The sequence below is a fragment of the Equus caballus genome, chromosome 1 (genome assembly GCF_041296265.1).
Source record: "Equus caballus isolate H_3958 breed thoroughbred chromosome 1, TB-T2T, whole genome shotgun sequence".
NCBI classification, from domain to species: Eukaryota; Metazoa; Chordata; class Mammalia; order Perissodactyla; family Equidae; genus Equus; species Equus caballus.
The window spans coordinates 151,381,683-151,405,632 of record NC_091684.1 but is presented as its reverse complement, the minus strand read 5'-3'; the positions used below and the strand labels follow the sequence as shown (position 1 = coordinate 151,405,632).

The 23,950-nt window shown below is 47.9% G+C and overlaps 1 protein-coding gene across 2 annotated transcripts in view; it reads right to left on the bottom strand.

The window, feature by feature from the left end:
• The window catches only part of MYO5C (myosin VC), a 92,368-nt gene that overhangs the window by 51,779 nt on the left and 16,639 nt on the right, over positions 1 to 23,950 (bottom strand). For both annotated transcript variants that reach the window (XM_005603044.4, XM_070236418.1), the window contains exons 5-13: positions 22,967 to 23,123; positions 21,018 to 21,161; positions 20,148 to 20,229; positions 18,849 to 18,956; positions 13,139 to 13,245; positions 9,529 to 9,794; positions 5,902 to 5,983; positions 2,315 to 2,455; positions 728 to 853 (exon numbers count right to left, since the gene is read on the bottom strand). In XM_005603044.4, coding sequence (XP_005603101.2) covers positions 728 to 853; positions 2,315 to 2,455; positions 5,902 to 5,983; positions 9,529 to 9,794; positions 13,139 to 13,245; positions 18,849 to 18,956; positions 20,148 to 20,229; positions 21,018 to 21,161; positions 22,967 to 23,123 — 1,213 coding nt within the window. The remainder of the gene's footprint in view (positions 1 to 727; positions 854 to 2,314; positions 2,456 to 5,901; positions 5,984 to 9,528; positions 9,795 to 13,138; positions 13,246 to 18,848; positions 18,957 to 20,147; positions 20,230 to 21,017; positions 21,162 to 22,966; positions 23,124 to 23,950) is intronic.

The window sequence follows — 23,950 nt, the reverse complement described above, 5'->3', positions numbered from 1 at the left end:
CCTCCGTTACTCAGGCATGACCAGCAGACTCTGACCCACAACACTAGCCTCTAGGACAGACAAGTGCAGGCCATTCCCATGATCCCCAGGCCATGGCCAGGCTGCTGGAGTAATACCCATCCAGGCAACGGCATAGAGGGCAGGAGTTTCCTTAGGGAAGGAAACCAACATGAGAACAAATGTTCATGACAGGTGGTTATGGTGATTTTTCTTTTGTTCCTTCTACTTTCTAAGCTTTTGTTAATGTGATTTTCTAAAACAATTTTTTCTTTTTATTAAAGTAACATTTGTTTCATAAAAAAATAGGAGATGAAGGAAATAAAGATTACCTAGAAACCCCATCATCTTAAGTCAACCTATGTTACCAATGTAATAAATATATTATAACTTATAAAAGGAAAACCTCAAAAAAAGATACCGCTTTCAATACAGGAAACAATTTTGCTGTCTTGATTATATCAACTTCATAGAGAAAATAAACTGATTAGATGTTAATGAACTCACATAAATTCAAAATCAGAAATGAAGTCCACTAGCTATAGGTTTATCTTTATAGCAGTATAATAAAAACACATATTTTGTGATAAAAAAATTAAGAACTGTTAACACATGCACACACACACATAGGTATCCTTCATCAAAGCTACAGGCCAAGTGTGACTTGAATCCGTCCAGGAAACATCTCTGGCTCTGGGGCAGACAGCCCCGCTCCAGACTTCCACAGTACCTTATCAGCAAAGTGCTGGATGATAAAGGATGTATTTGACATTCTGGGTTTTTCAAACAGAGAGTTCTTGTTGACGAAATTATTATACAGCTTTTGAAGCCAGTTTTCATCAGTTCCATGTGGTAACTGGAAGAGAAAAGCAAATCAAATAGCAACTAAGAAACGAGGAAAAGTGCAAATTCTAAGAAACCACGATGAGCTGGCACCTCAGGGGGAGTTGCTCTAGATCCACGGCTCCTTTTTGTCAAAGCAACTCTAGGCATAAACCTGTCCTTGATCTCAACAACCTTTAGAGTGATATTTAAATGGATCTATCAATGCCCTTTTAGCAGAACAAAATGTTATAAACAAAAAGGAAATGGTCGTATAACGACTTAAGAATGAAGAATTTTATTTCCGCAAAATTGGTAGTATTTTAGTCTTTCCTCCCAAAGAAGTCCAAAGGTTCAGGAAAAGGCACGGGTTTTACTATGTGACCATGACTTTATTCTCAGTTGAATGGGGGAGACTGGCACCCGAATGTAGTCTTCTCACCCCACCTCAGGAAAATAGTTTTTCTTTGTTTTACTGCCTAATTAATAACTACCTCCTTGAACTAAGATCTCACCTCCTTGAACTCAGCTAATTGCAAAACCTTGATCCTGGTGATTCTGAAGCTCTCATTTATATTCAGCCTGAACTCTGTGAATCTGATGCCCCGCTTGTCCAAATGACGCCTGCATCGTCTCTGTGATACTGGTCACCTGGGGAATGTCTGTGCAGAGGGGGTACAAATATTTCCCAGAAGCTCCCTTGGCCTCTGCACCCTGCCCCCAGTAGATCGTTCCAGAACGCTTGGCCCTGACGCCTGCCCTTTAATCTTATATCACTGAAGGGGCCAAGGCACACGAGGCACCAGAAAAAATAATCTGTGAGAAGAAGCATGGAATTCAGAATTCTAGGGAGAAAATGCCAGTAAGTCTTCAACATTATAATTATTTTTTTGGTACAAATAAATCTCTGGAAAAGAAACAAAATGGGGTTTAAAACATCCAAATACAACCTTTAAAACCAAAAATATGAGTACTGTCCTGGGGATTATTTGTTCCTGTGGCCCCATGAGGGACCTGCTAGGCTGACTCACTGTAAAGTTGTTCCTCCCAGAGGAAACAGGAGGAAGAAAACTCCTAGACACCTCTTCTCTCAGATCGCGTGACGTTAATTTTTCAGCTAGACCTCCTCATGGGTGGATGACTCATAGAATCAGGAAGTAAAAGAACACTCAGTTCTCGTTCGTCATTAAGTGTGTGGTCCCTTGCTGTTTCCACGTCCACTGTACACACACCCAGGCCAGCCTCAGAAGGCTCCTCCTTGCTGGATGTGACCTAAGAGGTCGTGCATGCTGCCCGAGGGTAGGCGACACACGCTGAGGGTGGAGGTTCACCCGGCCCTCCAGGGTCCCTGCCGTGGGCTGCTGTCCCAGCATTGATACCTAACCAGTTGGTAACATGTCAAGAATTTACATGTAGGTTAAAAAAGATCCACTTTGCAATATGTTCATCTGTTACTACTCAGAAGTTGAAGAAAACAATTATTTTTAAAAGTTACCAAGCATTCTTCATCCAGTAACTCCAAAATGCCCATTTTTGCTTCAATCAGGTCAATTACGGATTGGTTGTCATAAAAATCTATCAGAGTCCAAGGGATATCTTCCTTTATATATTCTTCTTGTTCAAGCTTAAAGACATGCTGGGAATCCAGAAGGTAATACAAAAAGTAGAACAGAGTATTAAAGAGTGCTTCCGAAGAACAGGACATAAGCATTCGGAAAACTTAGATGCATGACTGATTTGCAATGTTTACGGAAGACCCTCAGGTACAGGCAACCCCCTCACCCACGACCAATGCTGCTGAGTTCCTACTGGGGGTCTAGCTGGCATCCTCCCACCTGGTCTGAGTGGGTCTGTTCATCAGGTGTGAGGCCTGCGCCAGCCTCTTACCTCCAGCACTCAGGTGGCCCTGGGCCCCTCCCTGCTCACGGGCACTGCTGCTATCCAAGACAGATCAGGCCTCAGTGGCTGGGTGGGAGCTGGCCTGCCCGAGAATGCTGGCTGGGGGCCAGCATGAGAAGCCAACAACTCAGACAGCTTTGTTCACTATAGATCTTTGACTTATGATGAGGTTACGTCCCAATAAACCCATCGTAAGCTAAAAATATCAAGTCAAAAATGCGTTTAATACACCTAGCCTACTGAACATCACAGCTTAGCCTAGCCAACCTTAAATGTGCTCAGGGGGCTGGCCCCGTGGCCGAGTGGTTAAGTTCGCACACTCTGCTTTGGTGGCCCAGGGTTTCGCTGGTTTGGATCCTGGGTGCGGACATGGCACTGCTGGTCAGGCCATGCTGAGGAGGCGTCCCACATGCCACAACTAGAAGGACCCACAACTAAAACAGACAACTATGTACCAGAGGGATTTGGCGGGAAAAACAGAAAAAAAAAAGAAGATTGGCAACAGTTGCTAGCTCAGGTGCCAATCTTTAAGGAAAAAAAACATGCTCAGAACACTTACACTGGCCGACAGCTGGGCAAAATCATCTAACACAAGGCCTATTCTATTATAAATGGCTGAATATCTCATGTAATTGATTGAATACCATACTCAAAGTGAAAAACAGAATGGCTCTAAGTGTATCGTTGTTGACCCTCAGGATCGCGTGGCTGGCTGGGAGCTGTGGCTCACCGCCACTGTCCAGCGTCACAAGACAGGACCATACTGCATATCGCTAGGCCAGGAAACGATCAGAATGCAAAATTCAATGTACAGTTTCTACCGAATACCCTTCACTCTCACACCATCAGAAAGTCAAAAAATCCTAAGTCGAGCCACTGTAAGCCGGGGACCGTCTATACTTGTTCAGGCCATAAGGGTATCAGGGAGGCTTTCCCACAGGGCTAGCTCAGGCTCCTCCTGGCTGCAGGTGTCAGGAGTGGGAGGGGCAGTGAGGAGAAAGGCTCCCACAGAGGAATACCAAGGGGGAGCCTCAGCGTAATAGGTGGTTGTGAACCGAAGGGCGGTGCTCATACAAGTCAGAGAGTGAGCACAGCGGTGACGGAGGCGAGGACTACAAAGGATGGCAGAGGGGGGATCATGCAAGACCCTCATGTCCCCTGCCCTCCCCCGCCACCCCGAGAATTCCAGCCCTGCGGCCTTTTCCTAGGGGCAGTGAGGACCCACAGAAGGCATGTGGGACCTGCGTTCTGGAAAGATAACCAGCTTTGGCGGGGGGATGGCCTTGAAGAGGGCAGGACTGGAGGCAGAGAGCCCAGGCAAGACCCGGCCCAGTGTTCTGTGGTGTCTGGATGCCGTGGGGGGTGAAACAGAGGCCCCTGGGGGAAGAAGATGAGCAAGGGCGAAGAGGTTAGGATGAACCCAGGCTCAGGACAGTGGGTCAATGGTGGGGGCTTAACCACAGAAAGGAGCATAGAGGATGAGGAAGCCAAGAGGGGAAGATGGCGGGTTTGCTCTGTCACCACTGAGCTCCCTGAGGCCACCCAGGAACAGAGAGCCAGTAGCAGCCCGATTTACGGGACAGGAGGCAGGAGAGAGGCCTCACTATGGCTTTTGTGCTGATATTTTAAGGTATTCCCCCTTCCAGGAGGATCTGCACGTTAATAGATACACAATAAAAGAAGAGGAAAAAGGAAGAGGAGGAAGTGAAACAGGAGGAAGATCAGGAGAAAAGAAAAAATGGAATTGCAGTTTCTGATATGCTTTTCTATTTTTTTTTTTTTTTTTTGAGGAAGATTAGCCCTGAGCTAACTACTGCCAGTCCTCTTCTTTTTGCTGAGGAAGCCTGGCCCTGAGCTAACAACCGTGCCCATCTTCCTCTACTTTATCTGTGGGACGCCTACCACAGCATGGTGTGCCAAGCAGTGCCACGTCTGCACCCGGGATCTGAACCGGTGAACCCCAGGCCGCCGAGTAGCAGAATGTGGGAACTTAACTGCTGCACCACCAGGCCAGCCCCATGCTTTTCTATTTTCTGCTGAAGAAGACTGGCCTTGAGCTAACATCTGTGCCAATCTTCCTCTATTTTGTTTGTGGGTTGCTGTCACAGCATGGCCACTGATAAGCGGTGTAGGTCTGCACCTTTGATCCAAACCCAGGCCACGAAAGTGGAGAGCACTGAACTTAACCACTAGGCATGGGGCCAGCCCCTGATATGCTATTTTCTAGGAGGCGTCCACCTGTGCTTTATTTTGAGGTTGAGGTGAACATTTGTGCTGGGGAGCAAGCTGGCACCGGAGTCCTGGGAGGGGACAGGATCGACAGGCATGGTTTGACTTCAGGCAAGTCATGCTGCATATCCACTTGGAACAAACCTTGGTTGCAGTTATGAAATGCTAAACTTCCAGAGAGTCCTTGAGAATGCTAACAAAAGAGAAATCTGCAATGGGATGAAATTTAATGCTTATGTGTAGATTAGTTCTGGGGCAAGGAAAAGGAAAGAAAAGAAACCTTTACTGAGTGTGACTCAACGTTAGGTGTTCTCCTCACTACAATATTAGGCGGATACTGTGGACCTGTTCTTAAAATAAAGAAATCGAGACTCTGAGCCGAAGGTCCAGTGAAGGGGGTGGTAGAGCTGAGATTCAAACCCAGGTCAGTTTTGGCAAAAGCCCGGGCTCTGCATGATGGCATACTGTCTTCCTCAGAGGTGGTGTGGGAGCAGCTGAATTTCAGAGGACAAGCAGGAGGTGCCAGGTGAAGATGAAAGGGTGGGGAAGGACAGGAGCAGGGGGTTATGGCAGAAAGAGCAGCAGGCGTAAGAACACAGAGCCTCACAAGGACTGGCAGCTTCAGGAAACTGAATCGCTGGGTCTGGCTGCACGGAGGGTGTGTTTTCAGGAACAGCAGGCGATGAACTGAAGCGGAAAAGTCGGCAACTGGCCGACAAAGATGAAACAGAACGGGAAGGTGCGATTTCAAGAAATGGCCACAAGAGGGTGCAGTGACCCAGCATGGGACTCATAATGGGGAGGTTTGTAGAGGGAAGAAGCCTGACCGTATCGGTTCCCCTGTACACGAACACACACATATACACGGACACGGACACGGACACGCACGCACACGCACACACACACACACACACGGCTGAGAACAAGTTTCCAGAAGGCAGAAAAGTCACCTACCAGGTTAAACTGTTGCTGCAGTTTTTCATTAGCGTAATTGATGCAAAATTGTTCAAAGCTGTTCACATCAAAGGTTTCAAAACTGAAATACAGTTTAAACAAATTAAAACATAGCTTGAAGGACACAGACATTCATTTATAGATAAGTATTTTTTGACAAACTTCATAGCTTAAAAGTCGGTTTTCTGCAAGTTTTAAATATATCTTAAAACTTCTGGTTTTGCTATCCTGGCAGTCAGTTTATAAATCACCTTTTTCTAGGTTGGCCCTGGAAGGAAACTGGAAATGTATACAACACCTACCCTGAGACAGGCATTCAAACAGGCGTGTCACGATATGGGGCATCGTTTAATTCACACGACAATGACAGCAGCATTATTACCCTCACTTTAAGGATGAGGAAATTAGACTCTGAGAGGGTAGGAAACTTGCCTAAGGTCACACAGCTGGTGTCAGACGCAGCCTATGCTTTCGGTCAAAAAGCAACGCCCTCTTTGCCTGTTGAGGGCGAGGCAGCACACCATTGCCTTGCCAAGGGGGGTTTCATAGTTGCTGGAGGAAAAGGGCAAGGTCATTTAATACCCATATCCAGCAGACCCCATGAGGTCCAAGACAGACACGGCTCTGCCTCCATTTTCACACTTTCAGTGGCTCTCTCTGGAGTTGCCAACTCAAGAGCCGAGAGGAGGCGGGCAGGTGACAGAAATGGGAAGCAGCCTGGAGAGAGCACAACAGCCAGCTGTGTGCAGCTGTGGCCAGGGATTAACGCAGGTCAGGGTGTTAGATCGCCTCATTCTCAGGAGAAGCCAGAAATCTGGACTCTGATGCAAATAATCTGTGGAAAACATGGTGTGGGCTGAACAACACTCGGGCCCCCCAGTCAGCACCTGGCCAGACGAGCGCACCTGCCAGGAGGAAGCCGAGTGCTTCAGGTGTCACCTCACTTAACCCTAACACGCCCCAGGTGGAGGGCTACCATGACCCCCACAGTTACACACGAGGGCCAGAGGAGATGGTGACTATCGCAAAGACCAACACCAGCAAGCAGTGCCAGGTGTGCAACTTGACGCCTGCTCTTGGTGCCTCCAAAGCCTTGGTTCTTAATCACTCTAATCCCAAGGGGTTCCTGCCAGCTCAGCCAGGGGTCCCCTGGGAGTCTCAGTTGACTGAGCCAGTTTGGCTTAATTTAGAGTTCCTGGGCAGGTTAAGTGCCTGGACCACCCTCTAAGACAGCTCGAGGGTGACGTGGAGCAGAACCCACACAGCTCTGCAGCCCCATTCCACGAGCACTCTGGGGGGTCCAGAGGCTCAGGGCCAGTCTGGACGTTGTAGATGGGCCAGGGCTGGGCCTGGGGGAGAGTCAAAAGGGCCTCACTGTGCGCCACAGCCCACAGCCAAAGACATGGCTTTCTAGAGCAGGGGCAGAACATCCACCATCAATGATTATTTTCCTGCCCTGTCACACCCCCCTCAAAAAAGAGCACACAGAGCTAAAGTTCAAAACTCATGGAGCGGCCAGCCCCATGGCTTCATGGTTAAGTTTGGCATGCTCTGCTTCAGCGGCCTAAGTTCAGATCCTGGGTGTGGACCTACACCACTTGTTGGTGGCCGTGGTGTGGCAGCGACCCACAAACAAAATACAGGAACACTGGCAACAGATGTTAGCTCAGGGTGAATCTTTCTCAGGGAAAAACAAAAAACAAAAAAACATGGAAAGACCTAAATCTATGACTTAAATGCCAGAAGCACCTTAGCTATGACAATGCTTCACATCTGAGCAATGGTTATGGTTCTTAAGACACCTTCACAATGACTTCCATTTGGTCTTCACGATAATACTGCGAGAGAGGCCCCATCCTAGAGATGTAGAAACTGAGGTTCAGAGAGGTTCTGTGACTTGCTCAGGACCACACAGCTGATGTGCTGCAGTGCTCACTCCCAGGGGTCTGACTCCCAGCCCCCGGCCTTTCCAACTCTGCATGCAGAGAACAGCAACACCCGGGCTGGCTGAGGAAGCACACGCCTTCACGCAGCTCCCAGCTGAAACCTCATCTGCTTATTCCCTTCACATCCCAGCCTCTAATTATCTGCCTGCCTCCTCCACGGAAATTTAAGTCCCAAAGGCCAGGGGCCATGTGCCTAGTCTGTTCAATAATCGCATCCAACAGAGCACCAGGCACATCGATATCCGCTGGATGAACGGAATAACACATTCGTAAAATAAAGGGCTAGTTATTTTTAAGACACTTTAAAAACATAGAAAATAACAGAATATATACAAAAGAATAATATAACAATCATGTATTCCTACCACAATGAAAGAGCCTATTGTTAAGCAGGATTATTCCTTTATTAAAAGTCAACTTAAATTATTACTGGCTGGTTGAACCCTCTTTTTTAGAACAAGGTAAGGTAAATCATTTACTAGTTGATCCCAGCAATGTATCAGTGTTTTGTAACTGTTGACATATACTATTAATTGGGAGTTATATGCATTAACAGAATCTAAATTAAACAGTCACTCCCTGGAGGCACTGTCTCACGGTAAACAGCTATGGGAAAGGCCGAGTCTGCAGCTGGGTAAGAGTTCACCAGCAGCCCGGTGGCCCCTCCGACCCCCAGCAGGCGGCAGCATGCCCCCGAGGCCCAAAGCCCGGCTCTCCCCTCTGTATGGGGAGGGGAGGCTGAGCTGCTTTCACAGGGTGTGGTGGAAGGCTCCCCAAGCCAGGTGGGACGTTCCGCCCCCTCTCCCAAGGAGAAGCCAGGGGGAGTCCTGGGAGGGGGGCAGGGCTGGGCCTTTGAGACCAGCTGCTAACATTCAGAAGTCTGAGTGCTAACAACCCCCAGAGCACCTCTACGCCGGCCTGGTCGCTCGCTCACTCTGGCTAGGCAGTAAGCATCTGTAGCATGAGTCTGACCTGGAATTTAGACAAGCAGGACTGGGCAAAGAGAAGGAGGAAGAACCAAGCTCCACTGTGGGAACCTGCAAGTCCCCCGACGTATTAGAACTCTTGGAGAAGGGCGGGGGCAAGTACAACCCTTACTGTCCCAGATGGAAGAGGATCTAGGTGTGAGGAGGGAAGCTGGTTGGTAAAAGGCCTGGGTTTGAGTCCTCCTCTGGCCCTGCGAGTGTGGGCAAGGGGCCGGACCTCTGGGACCATCACTTCCCCGCTCTGAAATGGGAGAGGCAGGTCAGGGCCCCACACCTCACTGCCTCTGTAGGGAACAGCAGTGGGCAAGAGCCTCACACAGCGCTGGGTTCTCCCACGAGCAGAGCAACCGTGAACAAGTCACTGAGTCTTTCCAAGCCTTGGTTGTTTCATCTCTAAAATGGGGATAATCACAAGCTGTTCGAGAAGTGAGAAAGCGCAAGGAAACCACTCAGCACGGTAGCTGGCACACGGTGAGCTCTTGACCTTGGCCATCATTAATTGAGCATTTATTTAATACACTCTAAGTAAAAGACAGTGCAACCCAGAACACTGTACTTAACATCCACACACGCAAAAACAGAGAACATCGTCTCTCTCATCATGTGGAACACAAGAGAAACCACAAAAAAATCTAAAAATAACAGGCATTTGACATTTAAATGAGGAAAGACAGGCTCACTGAAGAGAATCTTACCCATAAATGTCCAAAACACCAATAAAAGTGTGCTGCTTGCCTGAAAACTGCAACGCTTGGTTAATTCTCTCCACAATGAAGTCGAACAGGTGCGCATAGATCTTTTTGGCCAGCGCGTCCCTGGCATTGACAGCCTGCGGCCTGGTCATGGGTTTCACCACTGTCTCAGAGGTGGTGACGATTTTGCGATTGCACAGCCACTGAGCGACTTTGCTGCTCTCCAGGCCCAGAAGCTCGCAGAACACCTTCAGGTGACTGTCGTCCTCCTTCAAAAACAAGCAGAAGCTCCATCAGGGCCACCCGGCCATCTACACCAGCACCAGCCCACCCAGCCAGGGCCCCACGGCCTCCACTCTTGGGCCTGTGCGGGAGAGCCGGCATGAGAATGACCAGGCCTCATGGGACAGAGCCAGGCCTGGAGAAAAGCTGGGGTGGGGGGAGGGCCGCAGCAGCTCTGAGTCTGCACCTGGCCCTTGGCAGAGCCCTGCTGCGGTGAGGCCAGGGGGTCCTGGACTGGATTTTCATTTTGGCCAAAGAATGTCTGTCAGTAGTGATTAAGGCCGCGGAAGCAGTCCTCCCCACCTCCTGTGCATGTGGACACAGCCTCACGGCCTCTCTCCTCCCTCTGCATCACGCCCAGGCCACCTGTCAGAGCGTGCGCTCGCCCTTCCCTCCCTGTGTGTTCGGGGTTTACCTGGGTGGTGTGGTCCTGAGATACCTAGGTGTCATTGTCAGAGAGCACCTGGCAGGGCTCCCTGGACTGAGCTAGCTTCCAGCCAACATGAGGGCTGCGGTTGGAAGACATTTCCTGGACACATGAAGTGAACTTGGCTTCTCTCCAAGCCCGGGCACGAGAGCTGCCCCACTGGCCAGCAGAGAGGAGAGGTCTGCTGCTGTCTGTCTTCAGCCAGCATGGACAAGGGGTCCTTGTCACTTGGCAAGGAGATGTGACCCCATGTGACGGAGCACTGTCATTCTCTCGGGCAGGGGAACTCTCTGGGCAGGCTATCTGGAGACACCATCTCGGCCAATGGAGAAAACCACAGAATTGTACTTAAAAAGCACCACATTATAGCAGAGCAACAATCTAAAGCACCCTCCCGTCTCCTTGCTGTCCACTCCCACCCTTCTGACCAACACACAGTAACACGAGGCTTGTCTTCGGTGTGCCTGACCTCCTCACTTGGCACGGAGCCATTGGTTTTCTTCCTTCTAAGAAGGAACTAAACTTTCTGAGTCAAAAACATTCAGCTACAGGTGCTCCTCCAGGGAGATGGGCAAAGGGTAGCAATTTTTAAAAGGTAAGGTGGTTTCATCCAGATTGAATTTGCCCAATCCTTCAAGTTCCTGATGCAAATCAATGGGACCTATGTTCCAAAGTTAGGACCATAATTGGAAGACTGGTAATTTCCTACAAGGATTCGACATCTTCACAGAATGAGTCTACAGAGATTGACAAAGGATTTTCAGGCCATCAATTTTGATTCCTCCTCCAGAGTACTACCCTCATAACAAACTTCAGGAGACAGAGCTGAAGGCAACGACATTTGCTGGGTGGAAATCACATCTTTAGCCTACGGGAGTCTGAGAAGACAAGGTGCAGAAGCCCATTTCTCCGAGGTAAGTGAGCAAGGACACAGAGAGGACTGCCACTACATGCACACTGTACTCCTACCCCAGGTCTACCATCGCCTCTCCACACGTCTCAGTCCTGTGTGAACTGACTGACTTTGTGAGGGCTGGACAGTGGCGGGGAAGGGAGGGGCGCTTAGTGTGAGAGCTTGAGGAAAGGAAGGAGAAGTACTTCCCGGTCATAGGGCAACAGGACTGAAGCACTGAGCCAAAAAGCACATGTCCGCTCTTCTTCTCTGCTCAGTTCTCGCCCACACTAAATTACAGTTACCAGAGAGCTGAGAAATCACCAGGTTTACAAAATTATCAACTGTTCCCATCAGTTGTTTTGGGGGACATGAAAATAGACATTGTTATGGACTAATGTTTGTTTTCCCCCAAAATTCATATGTTGCAGTCCTAACCCGCAACGTGATGGTGTTTGGAGGTGGGGCCTTTGGGAGGTGATTGGGCTTACGTGAGGTCACAGGGATGGGGACCCCATGACGGGATTAGTGTCCTGATAAGAAGAGACTAGAGCTCCCTCTCTCACTACCATGTGAGGACACAGTGAGAAGACGGCCATCTACAAGCCGGGAAGAGGAGCCTCACCGAGAACCTGACCACGCTGGCACCTTGACCTCAGAATTCCAGCTGCCACAACTGTCATTTAAGCCACTCAGCCTTCTGTTATGGCAACCAGAGTTGACCAAGATAGACATGTTAACACAGAGCTTTAAAGGTAAGGAGAATTTGCATTTCATAGAAACATGGTTTACTAGGAGTTATTTTCTTCTTTACATGAACATTGATGAGAATAACCAAACACATGCCCCCTACCAAGAATCACTACTCATAACATTTGTCACAGAAGAGAGTCACACATAAACTTATCTTGTGTCCATTAAATAAAGAAATCTATCACAAAACTTCCATGGGACTATAGTTCCAGGGAGGAAGCCAGCACCATTGGTGTTTGATTCAAGCAGGTGTCAGGAGGGAGAAGGTGTCCTTTCTGCTTAAAATGGTCCAGCGCCCTTAAGGCCCCACAGGATCTGCACCCTTCCCAACACACACACATTTTTGGCCTCATCTATCACCCTTACTTTCACTCACTTCTCTCTGGATGCACTGACTCTCTTGCTATTTCTCAAAAAACAACTCCTGCCCGAGGGTCTTTGCACCTGCTGTTCTTTCCACTTTGAATGTTCGCCCACATACAGGCATGAATCACTTCCTCATCTCCTTCAGGCCTCTGCCCACTGCCACTTTAACAGAAAGGCTTTCTCTGACTCCTTTATACAAATGGCACAGCCCCTCTCCACCCCTATGCTGCTTAATTTTCAACAGGCATCACAAGCTGCCAGAACCTATATTTGTCTATTGCGTCTCCTCCCCTCCACCGCCCTCCCCAGATCATAAGCTCATAAGATCATAAGACGAAGGGCTGTTTGTTGTGTTTTCTTCACTGTTGTTTCCCCACCTACAACAGCACCTGGCACAGAGTAAGTGCTCAATAAATATTTGTTGAATAAAAGAAAAACACACAGGGGGCCGGCCCAATGGCATACTGGTTAAGTTCGAATGCTCTGCTTTGGCTGCCCAGGGTTTGGTGGTTCAGATCCTGGGTGCAGAACTACACACCACTCATCAAGCCATGCTGTGGTGGTGTCCCACATAGAAAATAGAGGAAGACTGGCACAGAGGTTAGCTCAGGGAGAATCTTCCTCAAGCGAAAATAGGAAGATTGGCAACAGATGGCCAATCTGTTCTGAAAAGGAAAACACACATAGAATGCACTCTCCCTCCTCTGCTATTGCAAGGGGAAGAGGCTTTCCTCTTTGAAGTCAACCCATGGAAACCCCTGCTTCCTTGTTCCCATGAAACTGGTCTCTGCAGTAGGCCCAGAGTGCCTGGTGCCAAAATGCAAAAGCAGGGTAACCATGATCTGCTTACAAACCTGCCAACACAGGCAGGGTGAAACAAACAAGGACCTTACATCAACGAAGGATCTCTCGTTGCCCACTGCTGTGATCTGCACATTGCCCAGATGGAGGATGGCTGCCAGGATCTTAAAAACATCCATCTGAAAATCCTCCTTGAAACCTGAAAACAAAAATTTTCCAAAATTAGGGATATTGCATTTCTTCTCTTAATCACTAATAAGATAAGCACCTGAACTCTTTCAAGATACTCTAGTCGCACCAGTGCTGAGAGCTGGGACAGGGAACAGGAAGTGGACCCCAGGGAGAGTGTGACTCACCATCTTCCTGGTTTGGTTTCTGCAGACACGCAATGTAAACTCTACAACCCACTAGGTTTCCACTTTTGCCATGGCTGCTAGGAAGTTCAACACAAAAATTAACACCCAACTAACAATTTCATGTCAGGTTCCTGAGAGAATCATCTCTCATTTATTCTATGTACTTTCTTTATTTCCAATTTTTTTTTTCTTTTTTGCTCATAAGCTCCCTGAATTCTTTTTATGGTGAGGTGTCGGATGGATCCCATTTGCCCCTCCAGCTCTGCACCCTTGCTCTCTGCCGCAGGAGGCTGACCTGTCTGGATCAAGGCAATGGGCTCTCATGCCCCCTGGCCCCTGATTGGGTCTGACCAATGGGGAAGCTGGAGGAGGTCAGAGAGCAGGAGGAGAGAGGTTCTGGGTATGTCTTCCCCAACCCTCCTCTCAGGCTCCAGTAACACGCCTATGCCAGGAAGGAAAGAGCAGTGAACAGCTCTGCCACTGTCCTCGGCTCCCTACTGCCCCTCATAGCCCCCAGACCCATCGACAACCTTGCTGTTGTTCCCTTCACAAACAAACCCTCCTCCTTTTATCCTAATTTGAGTCTGCCTCATGTTTCCTGTTGGGACACTGACTGATGTATGCAGAATATAAATTATGAATATATAACATATTTGGTCGTCATGAGGGGATCAGCATATTGCCTAGAACCCAAAACATAACAACCCAGCTACTAGGAAGGGCTTTGTGTGCAAGTCCCCATAAATCACAATGGAGAACCTGCCAGTTGTGAGCAGGGCTTTGCTAGGTCAGGATCCCAGGGTGGGAGCCCGGGGGTGGGGGGTAAGCACCAGGTGGTGGGAATGGCCCTGCAGTGAGTCGAGGAGCTTGGGTTACACTCGGGCAGGTGGGGCGGGCTCCTTCAAGCTGATATCCACACTCCCTGGTCCACACCAGAATGGCAACTGGAATGGAGACCCCTGACTCCCCACTCCCTCCAAGCAAAAAAGGAACAGGCCCTAAATGCCAACTAAGAGCCACTGCAGCCACCTACTGCTTCTCACCTGAGGACCCCTGGACTACCTCAGGAGCAGCTAGAGCAAGTTCTTCAATAATTTCAAAACTCAGAGAGTCCTGTCTATGTCAAAAATTAAACAAAACCAAAGTCACACAAGATTTCAAACTAAAAATACATAGAAGACTCTGGCTCAGTCTGAGTCCAGGCATTTGGAGCTAATGCCTCCATCTGAAGGGCAGATGCCTCTAACAGAAATAACCTCCCAGGCTGCCACCATGATAAATGACAGGTTTCCACTTTCGAGGGGAAACTAAGGCAGACAAGGGTTAGGGAACTTGCCCGAGGTCACACTGGGTATGTCATATGTAGGCAGTGTAATGCCAGTGACCAGAGCAATATGTGAAAGACCCGTGGAGCTCGGGAAGCCATCCTGGCTCGTCCCAGTGGGTCTAAATGTGGATGCCCCCTGCCGACCCCGGGCCAGGCAAAGGGAAGTGTGCGCAGGCCCCAGAGGTCCATTTACTGGGCGTGTTGTGAAGAGGATTTGTGCGTTGAACTAGAGGACCTCACTGCTAACCTTACCTATTCCTCTATATTGTCTTCATAACCAACCACAGCAATGGACAGATCCACCAACAGGCAGTGACCCAGCCATTATATTTTAAAAAAAGGGTGATCTGCCCAAGTGTGTTATAAGCCTATGCGTGACCCAAGTGAGGCAGTCCGCCCTCGAGGAGATGTCCGCCTAAGAGAGACAACACGGAGACACAAAGAAGAGGACATGGGCAACAGGGCGAGCCGTACAAACAAGGCATTCACACTGTTAGGAGATGCACTGTTGGACAGAACTTTCAGGGGCGACGGAGATGCTCTATGTCAACGCAGCAGCTATTTAGGCACATGTGGCTATGAGCACTTCAAACATGCCGAGTGTGACTCAGGAGCTGAATTTTTAATTTTGTTTAATTGTAACTAAAGTGAAATGTAAACAGTCACATGTGGCTGACGGCTGGTGGCTACTATTTGGACATTCTGTTTTAGAGATCATGAAACCAACACACAACGTGAGATCACAGGTTGTCGGGGGAGGGGAGTGGAGGGTGATGTCAATCTCAAAGTTACAGTGAGGTCATCTGGTTCCATGCATAAATCCACTCCACCACAGTGAGGACCTCTGGCGTCTGCTCAAACTTCCCCTTTGCCCGGCACACGGGCATCAGGGGACTTCCACGTTCAGGCACACTGAAGTGAAGCTAAGATGACTTCACGAACTCCACCCACAAGTCTTCTCACATACTGCAAGAAAACTGTAAGGAATTAACCAACTATGCTCACTCCGTCATCTAGGACAAGGGTCAGCAAATGTTCTCTGATTAGGCTTTGCAGGCTGTATGGCCCATGTCACAATTACTTGACTCAGCCACCATAGCAGGAAAACAGCCATAGACCATACTTAAACAAATAAGTGTGTCTGTGGTCCAATAAAACTTTATTTACAAAAACAGGCTGCAATCTGCTGACCCCTGGTCTAGGACAGTTTTTAGTGATTCAGGCAGTGAGGTCATGCTTTCATTAAATGTGTACTGATCTCTCACACTGATACAGCATGCCACAGTTTATAACGCATTTTAGACATTCTCTCTTAATCCTCACAACATCCTTTACAGCTACTGTGGTGGCTCCTCTCCAAAGACGGCCCTGCATAGTTCCTCCCCATGAGTCATGAGTCTGAACTGGCCCTCTGACTTGCTTTTGGCCATCAGCACACAGAGGGAGTGATGCCAGGTTACTTCTGAGGCTGGTTCACAAAAAGCCCCGCAGAGTCCACCTCAGCCTGTTGGAACTGGCTCCAGGCGAAGTTAGCCACAACATGCACAGCGCATCCACCCTGACATCAGCACGCTGTGAGTTGGTCCATGTGGAGAGAGAGATGCCCGCCCAGCCCCAGCAGCCCTAGCTTTCCTAGCATACGTGAGAGAGAGAAGAAGCTTCAGAGGATCCAGCCCCTGCCACCATCACAGGAAAGTCCCCAAGTGAGAAGCGCCCGGCTAAGCCAGCCAACCCAGAATGAGAGGAGATAATAATTGTCATTTTAAGCCACTAAAATTTGGGGAACAGCAATATATAACTGGAACTAAATATTTTCCTTATTACCCCAGTATACAGATGGGGAAACTGATGCCCAGAGATAATAAATGACCTGTGCAAAGCCACAGACTGATCTTATGACACAAGGAAAAAACTGAAGCAAATACATGGCAACAGATAACTGAGTACGTACTAAATTGTGAGATCCAGTGGCCAATGCATAGGCAATCTGAGGAGAGGGCGGTCCTCAGGGTACCATCTTTACATAACACGCTTGGGGGAAAGTAAGCAGGTGTAGATGCCATGGAGTCCTGGCATTCTGCCCGCCATGCCCAGTCACCCACTGAGAGAGCTCTCCAGGAGGAGAGAGGTGGGACTGTTCCAACCTCTCTCCCACCCTACCCACCTCACCCAGCACGGCGGGCAGCCATCACCCTTCACAGCCACAAGAGGCAGCAGAGTGCTGTACCCTATCTCCCATGAAGCTTCGGGGAGCTTTGTCCAAAACATCCAGGCGTGGTGGGTCAGGGCCAGGGCCAGGGCGAGGCCAGCCAGGTACCCAGGGCCAGCCCTGCACCTGCGCCACCCTGAGAGAGATCGCCTGAGCACCCCCTTCAATTGCGTGCCCTAGTCGCTTCTCTTACCTCACCCTAGTCCAGGCCCTGCTGGTGTGGACATTTGAGAAAATAATCTAATTTGTGGGACACAGTGGAGAAAACTGCTACTGCTGATCTCCGATAATTCGGGAAGGTTTCACGGAGCAGGAGGTGGTTTTGCTCAAAGGATGGTTAGGGCTTGGAAAATGGGGACTAGAGGGAGAGACAGAAGGCAGGCAGTAATATTTAGCAAGCACCTGCTACGTGCTTGGCCTGGTTCACAGACATTTCCTTACCAGTTGTCACGAGAGCCCTCAGGGTAAAAAACACGGCCATTCTACAGATCAGGAAACTGAGTCTCAGAGAGGATAATCTCCTCAGAGTCATGCCAACCAGGGTCTGAATTCATGTTTATTTCATCCCGGAATCTACTCTATTGCCCCTACATCATTTCGCTGTGAGCAGGACCTTGCAGAGGTGGGAGGGAGCATGCAGAAGGGTAGGGGAGGGAAGGAAGGACAGGGCACGTGGACCAAGATCCCTGGGAGCCCGGCCAGAGCGAGGCTTCCTGCCCCTCCCCACATGCCACGTTCCCTCTCAGTGGACTATGTTATACAAACACCGAGATTATGACTGCACTTATTTTAAGAAAATGTTAACCAGTACCGAAAGTGTTTACCTCTCTATTGTAAAACGTTTAAATTGCCCTTCTGCTTGAAGCGGTTTTGAAGGGGCAGAATCTGATGGCAATTTTGCTTAGGAAACCATACTGTTTTCATTCTGATTATCCACTCGTGCTCATTTTGCCTATTACTCTGACATATTTAACCTCAAATTCTTTGCCTTTTACATTCAAATACAGTCAACCAGGACACACCAATGAAAACCACTAGGTCTGAGATGAACGTTTTCCGTAAGCTGTAAAAACGGCCTATCATCCCACATGATCCAAAGCCTTGACTAGCAGTTACACATAAATGTCTAGACTAACACCAAATGGGAAAGAGAATGACTGTTTTTATAAAAGCCATTTGGCTGACAGTCTTCCCCAACGTGAGCTCCACGCGGGGGAGGGAAGGCAGAGAAAGACTGGGAAAAGTCTCTGCTTCACCTGTGTCGCCATCCCAGCAATCGGAGTTTGGGTTTTCCTTATGAAAATGAGATGTGTTAAGACCCTGAGTGTAAATTCTACTTCTGTCCTGCACTAGCCACGTGACCCTGGGTAAATTACTTACCATCTCTGTGCCTCAGTTTCCCTATTGTAAAAAGGGGGAAATACCAGCATCTACCTCATAAGGTGGCTGTAAGGTACAAATGAGTTAATAAGGGTAATAAAGTGCTCAGGATGGTGCATGGCACACAGTAAGCCCCCTATAAGTGCCTGCTATTTCACTGTCATCTTCAGGATACCCATGAAGGCCAAACAGGGTCAACACTACACTTCTGGACTGACTCAGGCCTTTGCCTTCACCAGCCTTCTCTGTAGTCAGCCCAGAAAAGCGAACCGGCAGCCACAGGGCTTACAGCCCGTGCCTCTCACAGCAACCCAGTGAACCTGAGGGCAAAGGAGTTGATTTCTAGATCTTTTGGGGAAAAGCACAGTCGTGAGCCCTTGGCCTCCAAATATGTTCTGATTAGCTCATCGTAAAGTTAGCATTTACTAGGAATCTCCAGAACATAGGCAAGTTAGGTATCCCTGCCTTTCTTTTTTTTTTTTCTTTTTAAGAGAAAACGGCCACATCTCGGACAGGATATTTTCACTTACCCAGTAGCGTGAAGGTCTTCTGAGTCTCCACCATGTCGGCTCTGTCATTCACACCCTCGATGACAGTACTGCCTCCCATTCTCGTATAATTAAATTCTTCTGCACTCCCTGAAATCAAAAGTGAGTTGTCACATGTGTGACACAGAAATTTGGACATGTATGTTTATCAGAAGCACAAAGGGAAGCTCACACTTGAGGTACTACATTAAGCACTCTACACGTTATTCCATTTATTCCTCAGAATTCTACATTAGAGACACAGAAGCAGAGGCTCAGAGAACTGAAGTGGCTTGCTCAAGGTCCCACAGCCAATTTCAGGACAAGAATTTCCACAGAGGCCTGTCTGACTCCAAAGCTTACAGATTTTATTCCCGCACCTAACAATTTCATACAGCTTTCTGTGCCACATTTCCATCACAGATATTTTTACCGAGGTTTACTGAATATACAATAAACCATACACATTTAAGATGTACAGTTTGACGAGTTGTGAAAGTACACCCTTATAAAACCATTACCACAATCAAGGTAATGACTAACTGTACATCTGATATTGGAATAGCAGGTGACCCTTCAGATCTCTTCCACAATCACCATTCATGTTCTGTTTGTCAGACAAGGCAATGGATCCCATCTTCATGTGAAAGCTGAAGAAACTTAGATTCCACAGTGCAAGCAACTTCTCCAAGATTAGGGAATGGGCGTTCAGCTCCAACACACTAGAAGTTACTCAAACAATCCTATCTACCAACAAGCACAAACGGCCAGGACAGGAGAGCTGAGGGCACAGGAGTCGGGCCATTTGCACTACAAGACAAATAGCTCTACGTCCTAGCCCTCCCTGAGGTATAATTAACTATGACTACAAATAATGATGACCTGGCGTCACCAAGGAATTTCAAATTACAACAGAGGTACTCTGTCTCAGAAGACAGGGAACTATGTCACACGTTAGAAAAATGACCATCTAAGGAGTTCAGCTAAAAAGAAAGGTTTGGGGTAACCTTAAAGCAGTAAGGCCCAGCTGTCAGGAGGCCTTACTCAGGCGATTCTAGCTGGATGATCACAATCGCCCATGAGCTTTGAGGCTGAAGGGCGCCCCCTCCTTGATCTTACCGCACCCCTCAGCCCTGATCTCTCTCTTTAGTTAGAGGCATCGATTCCACCCCGAAACCAAAGAATCTTATATCTTTGGACAGAATATTTTTTTGAAAAAGCGATGGTATTATAAGAAGAAATTAACTTAGAATTTAAACCCCTACATAAAAGAGAGACTTTCATACACCATCCATCACGTACCCAATTTAAGATGTTTAAATTCCGACTGCTGAGCAGATGCACAAAGCTGATAGAAAATGTGGTAATTCCGTTCATTTTCTGACTGCAAAATAAAGAGAAGTCCTGAAATGACACCACCTCTTTACAAGTGAAAAATGTCCGGTTTTCAGCCGATTAGATGGCTCATCTGGACTGACAGCTCTGCTCTCACAGACCCTGACATGTACATGTGTTGTGCTGCGGTCAAGAACGCTGTGACCCAACCTGTTCCCCTCCGCTGGCTCACAGGCAGGCCCTTCCTCCCACAGAAGGAGAACTGATGGCCAAGATGGCCCTCCAAACAACCACCCCAGAGACAATGCCATGAAATGAAAACATTCTGCGAAATGGGAATGATGTAATTCATACAAGGTGGAATTTTTAAGAAACTCCCTGCAATATGAGGCTTACTGTTACTCTCCTCCTGGGCCAAAACTGTGAGAATCTTCTCCATTTTACTGACAAAAGAGCCTTTCTCTTAAATGCCCCTCAGTAGCTCTAATCTCATTCCTTTCCTGATAGGAAAGCCAGTCTAACAGCTTTGTCTGCTTCAAGACGTTTTTGTGTTCTGGAAAGATAAACTTGATTGTTAAACTCTAAGGATCTTTTAAGTGCCCCAAATTAAAAGTTGTAACCCTTTCCCTCAGTGGAGTCATATAACTCTGCTGACACTGCAGCTACCCATCAATTTTTTGCTGTTAAGAAACAGAAGAAAATAATCCAAACTGCGAATGAAAGAGGAAACTATTCTTCAAGTCACAGAACAACATAGGCTATCTAACGAGTATATAAATGTAAACAGTACTGAAAAAGTTGGGGAAAAGGAAATTTAACTGATATTTTTATCCTTACTTGAAAGACAACTCTGGATTTCTCCAGCAGGTAAGTTCTCATGTTGGCTCCTATAATTTGATTTTTCTCATCAAAACTGATTTCTGTGTATTTCCCAAACCGACTACTGTTGTCGTTGCGAGTGGTCTTGGCATTTCCAACAGCCTACAAAACAGAGGACTTTCTTGAAATAACAACACTAAAAACGTCTTTGCATCAATATGATTGGAGCAGTTTCAGTAAAATCCAGTCCTGTATGCTGGGGGAAGGTCTGATTAGCAGAGGGAGGGCGGGGGGCAGGGGAAAGCAGCCCAGGCTTACAGGGAACCTGACACATCCTCAGCCTGCCAATCAAGGCTCTCCCCAGTCTTGCTGGGAGACGCTGAGCAGGATCAGAAAGAGCCCGGGTTCTGATGTTACATGGCCCTAGGTTCCTGTTTTACTATCCGTGTGATGCTAGAAACGTGATTCATCTTTCCAACTCTCAATTTCTCTACTTGTAATATGAGTATAATATGCATGTTACAGAGTTGTGGGGATTAAATGAGATACAAGAAAGTGCCTCAATTCATCCACGTCCCAAATATTATAGATGCTCAATTAAAATTCCACATCCTTCATCCAACCTTTATTTCTCTCCTCATCCCTTACCACTTCTCTACTCAGACGTTCCACTCAACCAAAGACTGCCCTCTCCCATCCCTTTCACTCCGAGCATGATTTTTACTTTTTACTTCTACTCTTAAATTCCGTCTCTCCTCGGCCCGTCCCCTCCCCATTCCTGAGCACCCTCCATCTAGAAGTACCCTTCTTAGGAACACATGCTGCTTTTCCTGCCCAGGTCACCACGCTTTCTGACAATATATATTGACCGAGCACCTGCTACGGGCCACATGCTCAGTAGGCCAAGATGAACCATGTAGATGTGGTCCTGCCTTCACGGAGCCGACAGTCTAGTGGGCGAGACCAACCCTAAACAAACACTCACACACATTTACCCACTGGGCATCTCACTGGGCAGTCCCTCTTGCCAACTTTTCTATTGCTATCTTAGATTGTGGTTTACGTTTCTCTTTAACTTTAAAATATGCTGATGTTACAGGACTGTTAAAACTTGGGGACTGAGCCTTATTATTCTTTTCCATTACTGCTTCTATTATCTGGCACAGTGACTTACACAAAATAAGCAGACTGATAAATATCCAGTGAGGATTCTGCTTTGAGAAAACAGGGAGAAAAGGTCTAAGAATCTAATGTTCTTAATTATCTGCTATGTTTCCAAATCAACCCAAATCCCTCCTCATTTTGCGAGGCAGCCAGAGTCGGCCTTTGGGCCCTCCCGTGAGCCTTTCGGATGCCACCTCTTCCCTCAGGGTTGTCTCATTCCCCCTGGTGCCGTCGTCGTCGTCGTGGTGGCCTTGCCCAAACCTCCAGTCCAGTCAGCAGTGTGCTGATGAATCAGCTCTTGGGGGGTGGAGGAGGAAGAGCCTTGACAGGAGGCATTCACCAATTTGTAAGGTGTAAAATACTCCCATCACACTGACTTCAAACTACCAAAGGGTTAACAATCAGCTCGCAAAAACAACTCCTGAATATTTCACAATCAGCTCATGAAAGCTGGTGCCTGCTGGCTGGAGCACACACTGGGCTCAGTGCACCAGCAGTGTCTGTGGTTGAGGACGCTTCCCCTGGGGAATAAGTGCAAACAGGGGACTCCTGAAATCAGACAGTCGAGTTTCTAGCTCAGCAGGTAGAGGAGAAGAGCCTTGGAAGCAGCAATCTCTGCCTCAGACTCCTTCAAATCCCACCAGAAAACCGACTTCCAGGCTCCTTCCTGCCCTCACTTCTTCGGTCTTGAAAGGGTGGGAATTTGAGCTACCCAAGACAACACATACACAAACCAACCCGCCTCTCCACCATCACACACCACTACCTCTGACCCTGCTCCCCACCCCCCGCAGGGTACACACCTCAGTAATGGGGTTCGATGCCAGAACCTTGTCCTCCACATGCGCATTACTGCTCGACTTGCTGACGGTGGCAAAGTACCTCATGGCATAGCGAGCAGACACTGTCTTTCCAGCACCCGACTCCCCGCTCACAATTATTGACTGATTTTTATTGTTTCTAAAGCCAAAAAAAAGAAAGGATTTTTAAACGTTCATTTCTTTGTATTAAAAAGACAATATATACTCATTAAGAAAAATGCAGACAAGATGGAAGAAGCGAAATTTTGTTTCAGCACTCAAAAGTAACTGTTTTTAGCATTCCAGTGAGTTTTCTTCTCGTTTTTCTGCGTGATCACACTGAACACACAACTTTGTTTCCTGTTATGTCCCCTGTGTTGAGGGTCCCCCAGACCAATCCCAGGCCAGTGATCTGCTAGGAGGACTCCCAGGACTTGGCACATAGTTGTACTCATGGCTAGACTTATTGCCTCTAAAGGATATAAGGAAATCAGCAAAGGGAAAGGCACATGCTGTCACGTGCAGAGAAGCCAGGAGTAAACTTCCAAGAGCCCTCTCCCAGTGGAGTCCCACAGGACACATGTAACTCCTCCCGCGATGAACTGTGACAACACCTGCGAAAGGCCACCTACCGGGGAAGCTCTTCAGAGACTCAGCGCCCAGGGTTTCTATCGGGGGCTGGTCATGTAGGCGTCCTCTGCCTAGCGTATACAAAAGCTCCAGATGCCCAGAAGGAAAGCAGGTGTTCAGCAAGAACCACATCATTTACACAAACCGCTTAAGCTTAGGTGCAATGAGCCACTCTTATCAATTAGGAAATGGTGGGAACCTTCCTGAAATCCAAGCTCCCAGAGGCCAGCCATGGCCAACCTTACCAGCAGGACTCCAAGGACAGCAGTCTCAGCCTATGTCAACTCCTTTCCACATAGCCCCACTTAACTATAAAAATATTTTAAAGACATTATTTAGAGAGTAATTATTGAAAAT